Raw genomic sequence first — 13,649 nt, forward strand, 5'->3', positions numbered from 1 at the left:
TAGGATTTTGTTGTCGGAATGTCCGAACAAAGTCCGACCGTGTGTACGGGGCATTAGAATAGAAATTTGTTCTCATCACTGCGGTCAAAAACGGCCACCAATTTGAACCTACTAACAATTAGAAAATTTAACGAAACATCTTAAAATGAATAATTTCAAACAAAACTCAAATAGAGTATATGCCCAGCTCTGGTCCTGCTGTGCATAATGCTGAATAGACTGCGGCGCAGACAGACAGGATGTAAACAAAGTGATGTTTTTACTAGCTTGAGTCAGTTGTCTGCCAATTCTGACAGCTCTCAGAGCCAGAAATGGCAGACATGAGAGGTTATATTTGCAGACTTGCTTGGTTGTTCCTTAAATGTGCATGCTTTTTAGTAATTTTTTTTTTGTGCAAGTGGACCATTCTCAAACAGCCTAATGGTTTGTATATTAAAGTGGTTGTAAACCCTTTACAACCACTTTTTGCTACAGGTAAGCCTATAATATTGCCCCATACACACGGTCGATGTGAGCTTGTAGTCGGAAATTCCGACCGTGTGTAGGCTCCATCGGACATTTTCCATCGGAATTTCCGTCACACAAAATTTGAGATCTGGATCTCAAATCTTCCGACAACAAAATCCGTCGTAAATTCCGATCATGTGTACACAATTCCGACGCACAAAATTCCACGCATGCTCGGAATCAAGCAGAAGAGCCGCACTGGCTATTGAACTTCATTTTTCTCGGCTCGTCATACGTGTTGTACGTCACCGCGTTCTTGACGTTCGAAATTTCCGACAAGATTTGTGTGACCGTGTGTATGCAAGACAAGTTTGAGCCAACGTCCGGTGGAAAAAATCCATAAATTTTGTTGTCGGAATGTCCGATCGTGTGTACACGGTATAAGGCTTACCTGTAGCTACCCCGGATATCTCCTGTATCAGCATGTGCCGACGTCATTGGCACATGCGCACTGAAGCAATGGCACGTCCGTGCCGTTGCTTCAGCTAGTGTGCCGTTATCGGTGGCTCCCGTGCGGGAGTGACGTCATCGCAGCTACGGCCAATCACAGCACCGGACCCCATGATACCCGGAAGTAACTCCCGTGAGCGATGTACGAGGACTGCTGCGACACTATGCATACTAGCTCATTATGCCTTTGTCTTGCAGTTTTTTTTGTTTTTGTTTTTTAAGTGGGTTTACAGCACAGTGTGTAGTCAACAGCCATAAACCTGGTGCATTTCACACTCAAAGTGCTAAGTCACAGAATATATCCAATATACTGATTAATTTACAGCTATGGTATCTGAGATACCCTGGTGGTTAATCAGAGCAGCTCCCAGAGACAGAGTACTCTGATTGGGCAGAGAAGCCATCCAACCCAGTAGTGTACATAAAACACGTGGTCTCTAGCACTGCATCCCTCTACTGTTTCTAGGATGGGTAGAAAGAGCGAGACAAAGTGGTGTCCCACTTTAAGTAAAAAATTGTTAAGTGTAAAAAAAATAAATATAAAATTATATATACACTATATAGACGCATAGGAGTTGATGTGCTAAAGGCAAATAGTCTGCTCACTTTGCAAGGGAACCATCCAATCATATGCAAGCAAAAAAATATATATATATTTTTATTTTACTTGCACTTGATTGGTTATTCATTTCAAAGTACATTTTTACCATATTCACAAAGCTAAGGGACAATTCCTTTGCAAAGTAAATGGCCTATTTGCCTTTAGTACACAATGGGGTTTATTTACTAAAGCTGGAAAGTGCAAAATCAGGCTCACTTCTGCATAGAAATCAATACGCTTCCAGGTTTTATTACCAAAGCTTAATTGAACAAGCTGGGGTTAGAAACTCATTGGTTTCTATGAAGAAGTGAGCCTGATTTTGCACTTTCCAGCTATAGTAAATAAACCCCATTGTGTACTTAAAAGTGGGGTATGCCTGTAAATGAACCCCACAGACATGCTTGACCTCTTTGTTTAGACTCTGTCACCAATAAAATTGGGGACATCACAATGTTGTATAGGCTATTCGTGACACCACCCTCCAAATTATCCTCATTATCAGATAGCTTGGTAAAAAAGATCTTAGCGTGGAAATTGAGGAAGAGGATTGGTGAGCCTGGAATACTTGTATCCATAAAGGTATCGTGAACGTGGCCTTGTTCAAAGCAGGGTACAAAGTCTACTGCAAATGATATTTGGCATCTGTGCCACTTTCAAAAATATATTTGGGCCCCCCTCTTGCTTTTGGGGGTGTGGGCAGGTGGTAACACTTTTGCATGAATGGTGGACCTGCCCCAAGGTCAGGCATTTTTGGATGCGAATCCACTCTTTAAAATATTCAGTGACTATGGTCAATATTGCCAAAGATGTTCGGGTTGCGCTTTTAAATGACCCAGTGGAGAACATCCCAAGACATACACAAACCCTATTTTATGTTTTTGGCAGCCAAGATTACGATTGCCAAAGCTTAGAAAAATCCTGTGGTTAATTTAGCTTTACTAAAGCGTAAATTGACATGGATTATGTTAAATGAGAAAAAATGTGAGTATACTGCGTGACAAACGGGTGATGTCTGACAAAATTTGGAACCTCTGGCTTTCCTATTTGCAGGTGCCAGGTTGTTAGAGGCCAACGTGTAGGTGGGTGGCAATGTATAAGTGGCCAGGCACTTCTCTTCCCCTTCTTCCTCTTTTTTTTCTCTCTTATACCTCTTTCATTCTGTTTCCTATTTTCTATTCTTTCTTTCCCTTTTTTCTCTAGGTGAATTCTTGATTTTATTGGAAAGACTTTATAGGCAGTTCTTGTGCTCATAACTATGTCCTGCTGTTGTACACCAAGTTCCAATTTCTAATGTTAAATTTAGCAGCTTTGATTTTGACCCTATAGGTCATAAGGCTTACTACTGTAACTCAGAAAATTTAGATTTGTTTAATTCCTCCATTTTTGTACAATTACTTCCCTTTCATTTTCTTTGGAGGTGGCAGGATATTACGAGCTGTTAGATGAATGTTTGATTTTCTACAGCGCACTGGATTTTTGTACTTATTGCTTGTTAATATACTCTGTAATATTGGATTATTGAGCGCATTTTGGGGTGTCTGGTACTCACCCACCCCCATCTTATACTTTTGCTTATCTTTGGTTTGAATGTTATGTGATACATTAATAGTGCATTCTTTTTCTCATTTTTGTGCTTTTTTGAAAATTCTATAAAAACAATTGAAAAGAAAAGTTAATTTATACTGATGCAGTATAAAACCGTGTGCACAAAACAACTATAGCAATTGCTAGTTATTTGCAGAAAACTGAAGGGAGATCATCAAGCTTCCCACACTAACTGACCCTCTATAGTCATTCATTCCTCATAGGATAAGGGGATGGGGAAAGTCATCACACTGACACTATTTACATAGCAAAAATAGAGCGGTAAATTTATAAAATAAAAGTAAAAAGCCCCCCAAAAAAAACGTTTTTGCTGGAAAACTTCTGCAGATATGTCTCTTACCAGTCAAAATTTTGCTGGACACCTAGCTATGCCCTTCTTGTTTTAATGGAAAAAAACAGACACAGAGAAAAGAAATTACATCATAATCATGTAGTTTCACTAGGAAGAATAATGCTACCACCTAGTGGGCAGAATTGGCAATCACAGTATGATATATGAGATGTTTTTTTCAGGAAAACAAAGGGGTTGATTTACTAAAACTGGAGTGTGCAAAATCTTGTGAAGATCTGCATGGTAGCCATTCAGCTTTTAACTTCAGCTCAATTAAGTTTTAACAAAAAAAGAACTGGAAGCTGATTGGTTTCTATGCAGAGCTGCACCAGATTTTGCACTCTCCAGTTTTAGTAAATCAACCCCAAAGAATTCATCATTACAATGTCTAAATATGTATGCAGATGAAGAGTTCAACCCTTGACCCATCATGATGTGGTAATTCCACTCTAATTGTTTCAGACAATGGATAGAGATCAGCAAATGTTTTTAAAAATGTTAGCAACCTAGCTTTGAAAACATTCTATTCAGTGCAAACCTTTGCTCATCTCTAGTACATTTTTAAACCAGACTAACTGGTTTGGCCAGCTCTCTATCTGATATGAGTAATATGGTCAAAGAGGACACATCTTACATATAATCTTGAACAAATAGACTTGTCTTACAGGAACAGTAAAATGTTATTTCATCTTTTCCTGCGTTTACTAAAATCTCTCCTTGAGGGCCGTTTCACACCACAAAAACGCACTCCAGATCCATTCCGGATGCATTTCTGCATGAGCGGATTTAACGTTTTTGACACGTTTCTGGATGCAGTCCAGGTGCTTTTTTTCTTTTTTTTCCCTGTTGTTTTTCACTATACTAGGGTCCAGTGCGTTTTTGATGCATTCCAGTGCATTTTTGATGCGTTTTATTGTGTTCCTGTAAAGTCCAGTGCAGGAAAAATGCAGAATTTTCTACTTTTTTCCTGGAACTGAAAAGCCCCAGAACTGACTGCACCGGTATGAACTATGCCATTGGAAACCATTTAACCTTTTTTCCACGTGTTTTTGATGCAGAACAAAAACGAACTGGACTGCATGTGGTGTGAACTGGCCCTTAAACAAAGTTAGTACTAATTTCTTTAATAGAGTAAATAGACAAAAGGAAAGGCTGGTTTTAGAAGTTAGGTATCGCCAGAAATATTGGTGTAGGCCCGAAATTGTTCATTCATGTACAAACAATGTGATTTTTCTTCCTGATTGAAATATGGCTGACTTGGCTTATTACATCCCTGCTTAAATGATGTTAGGTCATTATAGTAATCGTATTCATTGCAAATGTGTCCATAATGAAGACATTCTTTGGCCTTCGTATACCTTGCTTCAGGTGGAATCCAAATGCTTGGATAGTCCAGGTGACAGTCCTGTGCAGCATTTGCCCCATATGTGGAATTTCTAAGTTCCACCGTTTTGCTTAAAGGAAAATTAGGATCAGTGTATTTTTGCCTGAAGTTAACATAGCCTGTTCTCCAAGTTTCAGTCGAGACATATCGTTTATTTTGAGGATGTTCTTCATGGTCATCAGAGTCTAGTGTGTGTTTACCAAATTCCATACCTTCAAATACTGAGGGAGCCAAAAACGCTTCATCAGATTTGTAATCGCTGGCACTTGATTTTGCTTTTACATCATTAATATTCTATTGAAAACAGAAATTTATAGACAAAGATTAAAAATATATTGTAAAATAACTACCACATTAAAGTCAAACAGCTATGTACACAAATGACATACAGTAATTAAGGAGTTGTTTTACTTGCCAAATGGATTTGTTTTTCTGTCCATCCAATCCTAACATTTACACAGTTTTACCACACAGCATAATTCTGCCTGACAGGGCAGAAGACCTGATCTTTCTCTGCTGCAGTTTCACTTACGGGTATCTTTCCTATCCACACCACATGACTGGGCAGTGAAAGGAGAAGCAGCACACTCATGACAGCAAATCTCTGTCATTCTGCTCCCTCCTCCTAACAGAAGGCTTCTTGCATTACAACTCACCTGACTGGCTGCTTGTACTGCTTCTCCCTCCTCCTCTTGGAGTTCTACTGTACAAAAGCTGTAAAGATGCTGATTTCTAGTCAAATTAACTAGTTACGTTAATTAATGCAAAAATTAAAATCGAAAAACAGCATCTGAAGGAATTAGCCCAATAGTGTAGTGGTTTAACTAAACAATAAAAACACCTAAACCAGTGATGACACTTGCTAATTTACATATGTGACAATAATGGATAATATGCTCAAACAGGTGAATGATGAATGTTAAATAAAATAAATAGTGAACAATAAGTCTATATATGATGATAGTGACTAATGAAAAAAATTATTTAAAAAAAGTCCATGCACAATATATAAATGGCTTCACGGTGACATAAGATCCAGACAACCCGGAAACTGTGAAGAAATAGGAAAGTGCCTCTACCTAAGCACCTTATATTTGTTCCTGAAAATATGCATGTAATAAACAAATTTTCAACTATCATATTTTTATTCTACAGGACCTCTGCTTTCAGAAAATATATAATGTGCTGGGGGTTTAAGTAATTTTATTGCCAAAAGTGAAGAATTTTACATGTGTCCAAAAAAAATGAAATAAATTGTTTTAGAGCTGAAATGGTTAAGGTATTTGCACTGATTGGATTTACAATTTAAATACATTTAAGCCCTGGTTCACAATGATGCGATTTGGCATGTCCGGCAATGGCAGTGTCCAAATCGGCCCCGCACCGGTTCCCCAAAGTAATTTCTGTACTACTTTTGGCGATTTTGGGGTGCGATTTCCATTGACATCTGTGCAGAAACCCGCACAGATGTCTCTGAAATCTCCCCCGAAGTCAGGACTGACATGCAAGAATGAAATTGTGCAAGTTCAACTGAACTCACATAATTTCATTCCCGCAGTCAGTGTGAACCTGGGCTCAAGGAACATTTTATTGAACACAAGCTGCATTCTTTAGTATCTTTTATATCTGCCTGGAATTCAGTTTGAAGTTCAATGAACTTGACAATCAGAGGACAGTTGGCAGGCAGCTAGGAAGGGATATGTTGCCTCCTTGCCACAAAGAATGTAATATATGCAGCCACCCAGAGAAGCCTACTACCCAGACCAGCTACATGCCTAGCATTGATATACCAACCCACACTACCAGGTACACTTGTTGGACAATCAGGTTTGCTTGAGAAAGTATGCAGTAGAAAGCAATAAGCTTCACTGTGAGAATATACATGAAATATCCTGAAAAATGTTTGTCTTTATTTGAAAAGCTGTGACAACTTAAACATAAAAAAGTTAAAAAAAAAAAATGTAAAAAATTGCATTTTGAGAACAGTAATGTCATTACCCTTAATGGCACTATACATTTCCCAAGGGACGTTTAGGGCCAAAATGTGTAAACCAAAATCATCAAAATTAAAAATACAACAATCTTTATTTACACTGTTTGTTAATAGATGTAAAATATGTAACGACTGGTGTACTCAACAATGCAATAGTGCAGTTTCTTCAGAGCTTCATAAATGAGGGTAAGCTCTGCTGAATTCCATCATCCAATCATGTGCAAGCAAAAATGCTGTTTTTTTTATTTGTCATGCACGTGATTGGGTATTCTTTGCAAAGTGAAGCTTCACCTCATTTACTAAGCTCTGGAGCAACTGCACTTGCAAAGTGCACAGTCTATTTCATCCTAGTAAATCAACCCCGATATGTCATAGAAGACCAAAAAAGTCCCTGATTGGGGAATAAATAGAGTATTTCCATAGTGCTTGGCATATCTGCACTGGTCCCTGTACAAGGACTGACCCCTTATTCAGGAACCAGTGCGGATATTCCAAGCACTGTGGAAATACTATAATAATTCCCTGATTAGGGACTTTTGGGGTATTCTATGACAACATAATGGGGGTTATTTACGAAAGGCAACTCCACTTTGCACTACAAATGCAAACTACAAGTGCAAAGTCCACTTGAAATTGCACCAAAAGTGCACTTGGAAGTGCAGTCACTGTAAATCTGAGGGGTAGATCTGAAATGAGGGGAAGACTTGCTGATTTTATTATCCAATCATGTGCGAGCTAAAATGCTGTTTTTTTATTTTCCTTGCATGTCCCCCTTGGATCTACAGCAACTGCACTTCCAAGTGCACTTTCAGTGCAATTTCAAGTGCACTTTGCACTTGTAGTTTGCACTTGAAGTGCAAAGTGGATTTGCCTTTCGTAAATAACCCCCAATGCATTGATTAGTATATGAGCCGTTATGCACTTTGTATCTTTTAATGAACATTGTAAATATAAATTGTAATATCTTTCATTTTGATGATTTTGGTTTACACATTTTGGCCCTAAAAAGTCCCATGGGGAATGTATAGTGTTATTGTGTATTCGATTAGGGATGTTGGCCACATCTACTAACACATTCTATCTGCCAGGATTGTATTTGCAAATAATCACACATTTGCTATATAATGTGTAAAGTAATTGTTGTGCAGACCAAAACCTTCTATTTTTTGTCTAAATATACATGCAGCTTACCAGATTTGATGGAAGATGTAATTTGGGATGTAACATGTGCCGATACACAATAAGGTAAACTGCCAGAATCACAAGTGTTATCAAACAAACACATATGGCAACAGTAGATCCCAAAATGACTTCCTTGGGTGCCAGGTCTGTAGAATAGATAATATTACAGCAAAAGTGTTTATATAATTATTGGTACTAGTTTTCAATACAGTTTTGCATCTTTTGATGTTAAAGGAAAAAACAAGAGGATATCATAAAATTTAAACACCTGAATAAGTTAACATTTTAAAAAAAAAATTACTTACATTAATATTAGAAAAATTTAGCATTTTTAGAATATATTATCACTGATTTTTCTTCTGTTGTGCAGGCTTACAATGACCATAATTTTTTTTTATTGAATACGTTTTGAACTATTCTATGTGCCGAGGTTACTATAGTGTTTAACCCCGTACACACGGTTGGATTTTCGTCCGGGAATTGTGTGATGACAGACTGTTGGCCTAAAATCCGACCGTTAGTACGCTCCATCAGACAATTGTTGGCCAATTTTCCGCCGACAAATGTTGGATAGCAAGCTAGTAAATTTTTCGACGGACAGCGGTCTGTTGTCAGATTTTCCTATCGTCCGTACACAAGTCTATCACACAAAAGTCCAAAGTACAAACACGCATACTCGGAATCAATGCTCACCAAACACGACATTAGCAGAAGGTGCCCAAAGGGTGGCGCTCAAGAGCTGAAATTCCTCGTAGTACGTCACTACGTTTGTGTTTGTTGGCTGACAATTATGTGCTGTTTGTATGCAAGACAAGTTCACGGCACACGCCCTTCAGACAAAAGTCTGGCGCTTTATCTGCAGAAAATCCGATCGTGTGTATGAGGCTTAAGTGTTGTTGGAAACTGTGCAGATATGAGTGTATAATGAACTTTAGAAGCAACAAATTAGAAAAATGAATGCATAGACAGCACAGTAAAAACACTCATGAGTACAGTGTTATTTTGGATGGAATCTTGAGAGATTTTGTACCCCACCCAGAATATTGCATTTCGGTAACATGCATTTTACTGTGTACTGCAACACACCTCGACACTAAGGGGTTGATTTGCTAAAGCAAATCCACTGCGCACTGCAAGAAAATAAACCCCTAATGCCCCGTACACACGGTCGGACATTGATCGGACATTCCGACAACAAAATCCTAGGATTTTTTCCGACGGATGTTGGCTCAAACTTGTCTTGCATACACACGGTCACACAAAGTTGTCGGAAAATCCGATCGTTCTGAACGCGGTGATGTAAAACACGTATGTCGGGACTCTAAACGGGGCAGTAGCCAATAGCTTTCATCTCTTTATTTATTTTGAGCATGCGTGGCACTTTGTGCGTCGGATTTGTGTACACACGATCGGAAATTCCGACAACGGATTTTGTTGTCGGAAAATTTTATAGCCTGCTCTCAAACTTTGTGTGTCGGAAAATCTGATGGAAAATGTGTGATGGAGCCCACACACGGTCGGAATTTCCGACAACAAGGTCCTATCACACATTTTCCGTCGGAAAATCCGACTGTGTGTACGGGGCATAAGTGTTACATTGAAATAACATAGTGCATATTCATACATATTTTTGCTGTGGTGCATTCAATATACAGTAAATAGGCTTCCTTAACACAATACAGGTAATGATTGAAAGACTGTACATTAAAATGTGTGGGGTAACGTTACTCATCGGGCCAGTCTGAATGGGTCCCAGTGAATTATACACTGAAATACACAAGTATTTCAAGTTGAAAATTTATGATCGGGCTTGTGTTTCCAGATATGCTGTTAATCTTAAAACTGAAGTCTAATCTGTTTATATTTTGTTTATATTTTCCCTTTCTGATTCCTCTCTTCCCTCTTCTTAATGATTTTTTTGGAAAAAAACTTTCCATTCCCATTATAAACTTTATTTTAGACCCAGTGATATTATCACTGGATCTCGTGCTTCTCTATGCAATGCAGGCAGATTATGACTGGTGGGAGGGGCCTGTAGAGTGTTGCACATAGCTTTCTGAAACATCACAGTACCCTGCCTCAGTACTCCTCTTAAAGCGGAGTTCCCACTGTTAAAATTTTTTTTTTTTTTAGGATGAATATCTTTTGTTTGAAATGCTTATTTATAGCACTCATGTTTCTGTGCTGAATTGGCCCTCGATTGTCAATTTCGTAGAGGAATATATCTTATATTCCTCTTTCCAGGCAGTTTCCATAGTGCTTGTGGGCATGTGAAGCCCACAAGCACCATCTTCCGGGCTCTGGTGCAGCTGAGCGACCAGCATGCACTGCCCATTCTCACACATGCGCAGTATGTACGGCGCAGCGCTGTACACTTCTGATGTTGCCATCACAACGAGCGTCGTCGTCGGAAGTGCCGCCCCCGTTGTGATGGCAACGAAGCCCTCGCTGCTGCCCAGTGACTCCTGGGAAATGATGAAAAGCATCCCCCAGGAGCACTAGCGAGCATGGGCGCTGAGGGAAATGACGTCAGGCACCTTGGAGAGGAAGAGGCAGATTATGAGGGACCCCCCAGCAACAGACCTGAAAAGGTGAGTAAAAAAAAAAAAATTTTCCCAAAGGTAATGTTCTTTGTATTGAATGCAGCTCAATAATATAAAATTTGTTTTATGACTGGAACTCTGCTTTAAGAGCCTTCAGCCCTGATGCAAATAGTGGGCTGGCCCTTGGGAGGAGTTATGCAATTATCACATTTTCTTAATGGGTGGATGTCAGTCTGGAGGAGTGGCCATTCCTAGGTAGGCTTTATCTGCATGCAGACTGCCCTCAATAAACAGACAAACACGTGTGTAATGTTGAGCCTCCATGAGAGGCTGACAGTGTGCTTTGAAATCAGACTAAGCTATTTTAGTAAAGAAGAGCTTTAAAAAACAATGTCACTTGACCCTTTGCAATAAAAGAAAACATCAGCAATCTTCCAGATGTCATACATATTCTATGACCCAGACATAAAAATTGACTGTATTTACCATTCAGGTTCACACACACTTTTGGACTTAGATTACTTGTTCTTTCCTCAAACTTCATCTGTACACTGATGCAGTAATGGTCAGGTGCTAGGTGTGTTGTTTTCCATACATTCTGATGTGTGACCTCAGTAAACAGCAACTAGAAGAAATGATACATAATGTTAATAATGTACCAGAATATAAAAATAGCTGCCAGCCATCTTGTTTTGAACCAAATACCAATGTACCTCTTTCCTTCTTAATAACATTAGGTACCAGATGTGTCATATTAACCTCTATTCACCAGAAACCCTTCTCTGTGTGATTAAGTTTCAATTTGCCTTTAGTATTTGACTTCTGAGCTAAACGGTAACCAAGTTGTACACTCCTGTCCAATTTGGGAGCATCAGTGACCGTTGAACAATGTGCAGGAAGGTGAGTGAGCTCCCCCTAGTAGCAATGTCCCTAGTTTTAAAATAAATCAGAGGGGTGCATAGAGGAGGTTTTTGCAGCCTGCGTTTGTGCAGGCATTGAAGCCCATTCAAATGAATAGGCTCCTGTGCCTGTGTTTCTGGAAAAAAAAGTGCAAGCACCTTTTCAAAAATGTGGTCGCAGGGAAATTGCATGGTCTTTTTGACCATGCGATTTCCCTGCGGTTCCCACACCCACAAACACACCTGCACCCCACACCTGCGTGCTGAGATGCCTGGGGATGCCATTCAGAATTAATGGCAGCCCCAAGCATCTCCTAAGAGCAGCGCAATTTAGCTGCAGGTGGTTGAACCTAGCGTTAAGCTTAAGTTTAGATAAAAAAGTCGCTTATCTGTAATGAATAATGTTCCCATTGGATCCTGGAGAAATGCCCCATCCTCCTCCAGCCTCTGAACTTCCAGCATTGTAAGGGTAACAGCTTCAGGTCTTTAGGCAGAACAGCAATACAGATGATCCAACACGGCATGCCCCCTCCTCCCTTTTTCTCCAACGATAAAAGTTCTTTCATAGATTAACAGCTTGTAACATGATCTGTGAATAGTAGAGGAAACCCTTTGACTGTACAGACTCTCCTTCATTCATAGATCATGTTACAGGACTGGTCATGTCTTCTTTGGACCATCTGTACTTAGGGTTGCCACCTCATCCTTTTAAAACCAAACACATATGAATTACACAGGTTCTGTGGCTGATTAAGGTGGTAATGAAACTCACTCTGTGCCTTATCTGCATTAAATTAGCCTCAGAACCTGTGTAATTCATATGTGTTCGGGTTTAAAGGGATGAGGTGGCACCCCTATCTGTACTGCTGTTCTGCTTGAAGCTGTTAACCATTGCAGCACCAGACGTTCAGAGCCAGGATCCAGCACAATGTGGGACATTGAAAAATCGAAGGCACACCAGCCTAGTGCATTATCACAAAAAACTTTAATAAATAATAGTAAAACACTCCATTATACTCAGAAAGAGAGAATATTCACAGGCATAAACACAAAGCACCACCAGACGAGTGTCAAATAGGTGCAGCTGATGGGTTTCGAGGGACTTGCCCTCTTCCTCTAAATCCATTTGACGGACACAGGTCTGGTGGTGCTTTGTGTTTTTGCCTGTGAACATTCTCTTTGTGAGCAAAATAGAGTGTTTTACTACGATTTAATAAAGTTTTTTACGAAAATGCACTAGGCCTTCTTGCAATTTTTCAATTTTCGTTTGGTGTCCCTGTACTGAGGGCAGCAAAGCCATTGTGCATCCATTTGCAATCACAGTTGTTGATGATCCTAGGTGGTCCCATTCGGTGGTGCATGGTGGAAGCTCTATCCTTTTTTGGTTCCCAGGGAGACAGGACCGTCACGAAGAGTATCTCACCTTAGCGCAGGCTTTGGTGCTATTTACAGTGTGGGACATACTTCATTACAGGCAAGTGACATGACTAAAGCTGTGTGGATTTTTTTTTTTTTTTACTTTAGCTAAACTTCAGCTTTACAAAGCAAATATTTGCTATGTTATAGAGAACATTAACAAATGTTGACTATGTTTAAGCAGTATAAGTAAAAATATATCTGCGCTAGTCTGGTATGGAACTGCTGCAACTCAAATCTGATGTGGTAATGAATAAAATAAATTGAATAAACAAAATATCTACCTAAGTGTTCAAACATAAAGTGTGTGTGTGAACAATATGATAGCAACTTAGTGATGCAAATAACAGGTGTCATAACAAATGCATTAATCAAAATGTCAATGTGCAAAAAATTGCAAAAAATTCCAGTGTCTAAAAAAATTAGGTTACACTGAAAAAGTTCAAGTCCATCAGAAAATCCATACACTTAATAAAGGGTGTGACAAGTGAAAATGGTATTCGACTCCGTGGCTACCAGCGTTCAAGAAAAACGGCAAAGTGTTTCATCCACAAGAATAGAGAGCAGATCTGATGGATCCTTATTACAGAGATCAAGGAAGCTTATGCCGGAATGATCACAGGTGCGGAGATTTCAAACAGCGTGTCTTGATACACTTGCAGGCATGAGCTCCATGTGTTCAAAGATCATAAATGAAAAGGGAAAAGCCTCATAGTGTAAAAAAGCCAATTTTATTTT

The 13,649-nt window shown here is 39.3% G+C and overlaps 1 protein-coding gene across 1 annotated transcript in view; it reads right to left on the reverse strand.

Annotated features, from left to right (window-relative positions):
• Nucleotides 1–1,875: 1,875 nt before the first annotated feature.
• LOC141140314 (uncharacterized) overlaps nt 1,876–13,649 on the reverse strand; it is a 63,798-nt gene continuing 52,024 nt past the window's right edge. Inside the window, exons 5-7 of the mRNA XM_073627354.1 lie at nt 11,083–11,221; nt 8,063–8,199; nt 1,876–5,172 (exon numbers count right to left, since the gene is read on the reverse strand). Of these exons, the coding sequence (XP_073483455.1) occupies nt 4,660–5,172; nt 8,063–8,199; nt 11,083–11,221 (789 nt within the window). The 3' untranslated portion in view covers nt 1,876–4,659. The remainder of the gene's footprint in view (nt 5,173–8,062; nt 8,200–11,082; nt 11,222–13,649) is intronic.

Source organism: Aquarana catesbeiana, linkage group LG04 (assembly GCF_042186555.1).
Source record: "Aquarana catesbeiana isolate 2022-GZ linkage group LG04, ASM4218655v1, whole genome shotgun sequence".
Taxonomy (NCBI): domain Eukaryota; kingdom Metazoa; phylum Chordata; class Amphibia; order Anura; family Ranidae; genus Aquarana; species Aquarana catesbeiana.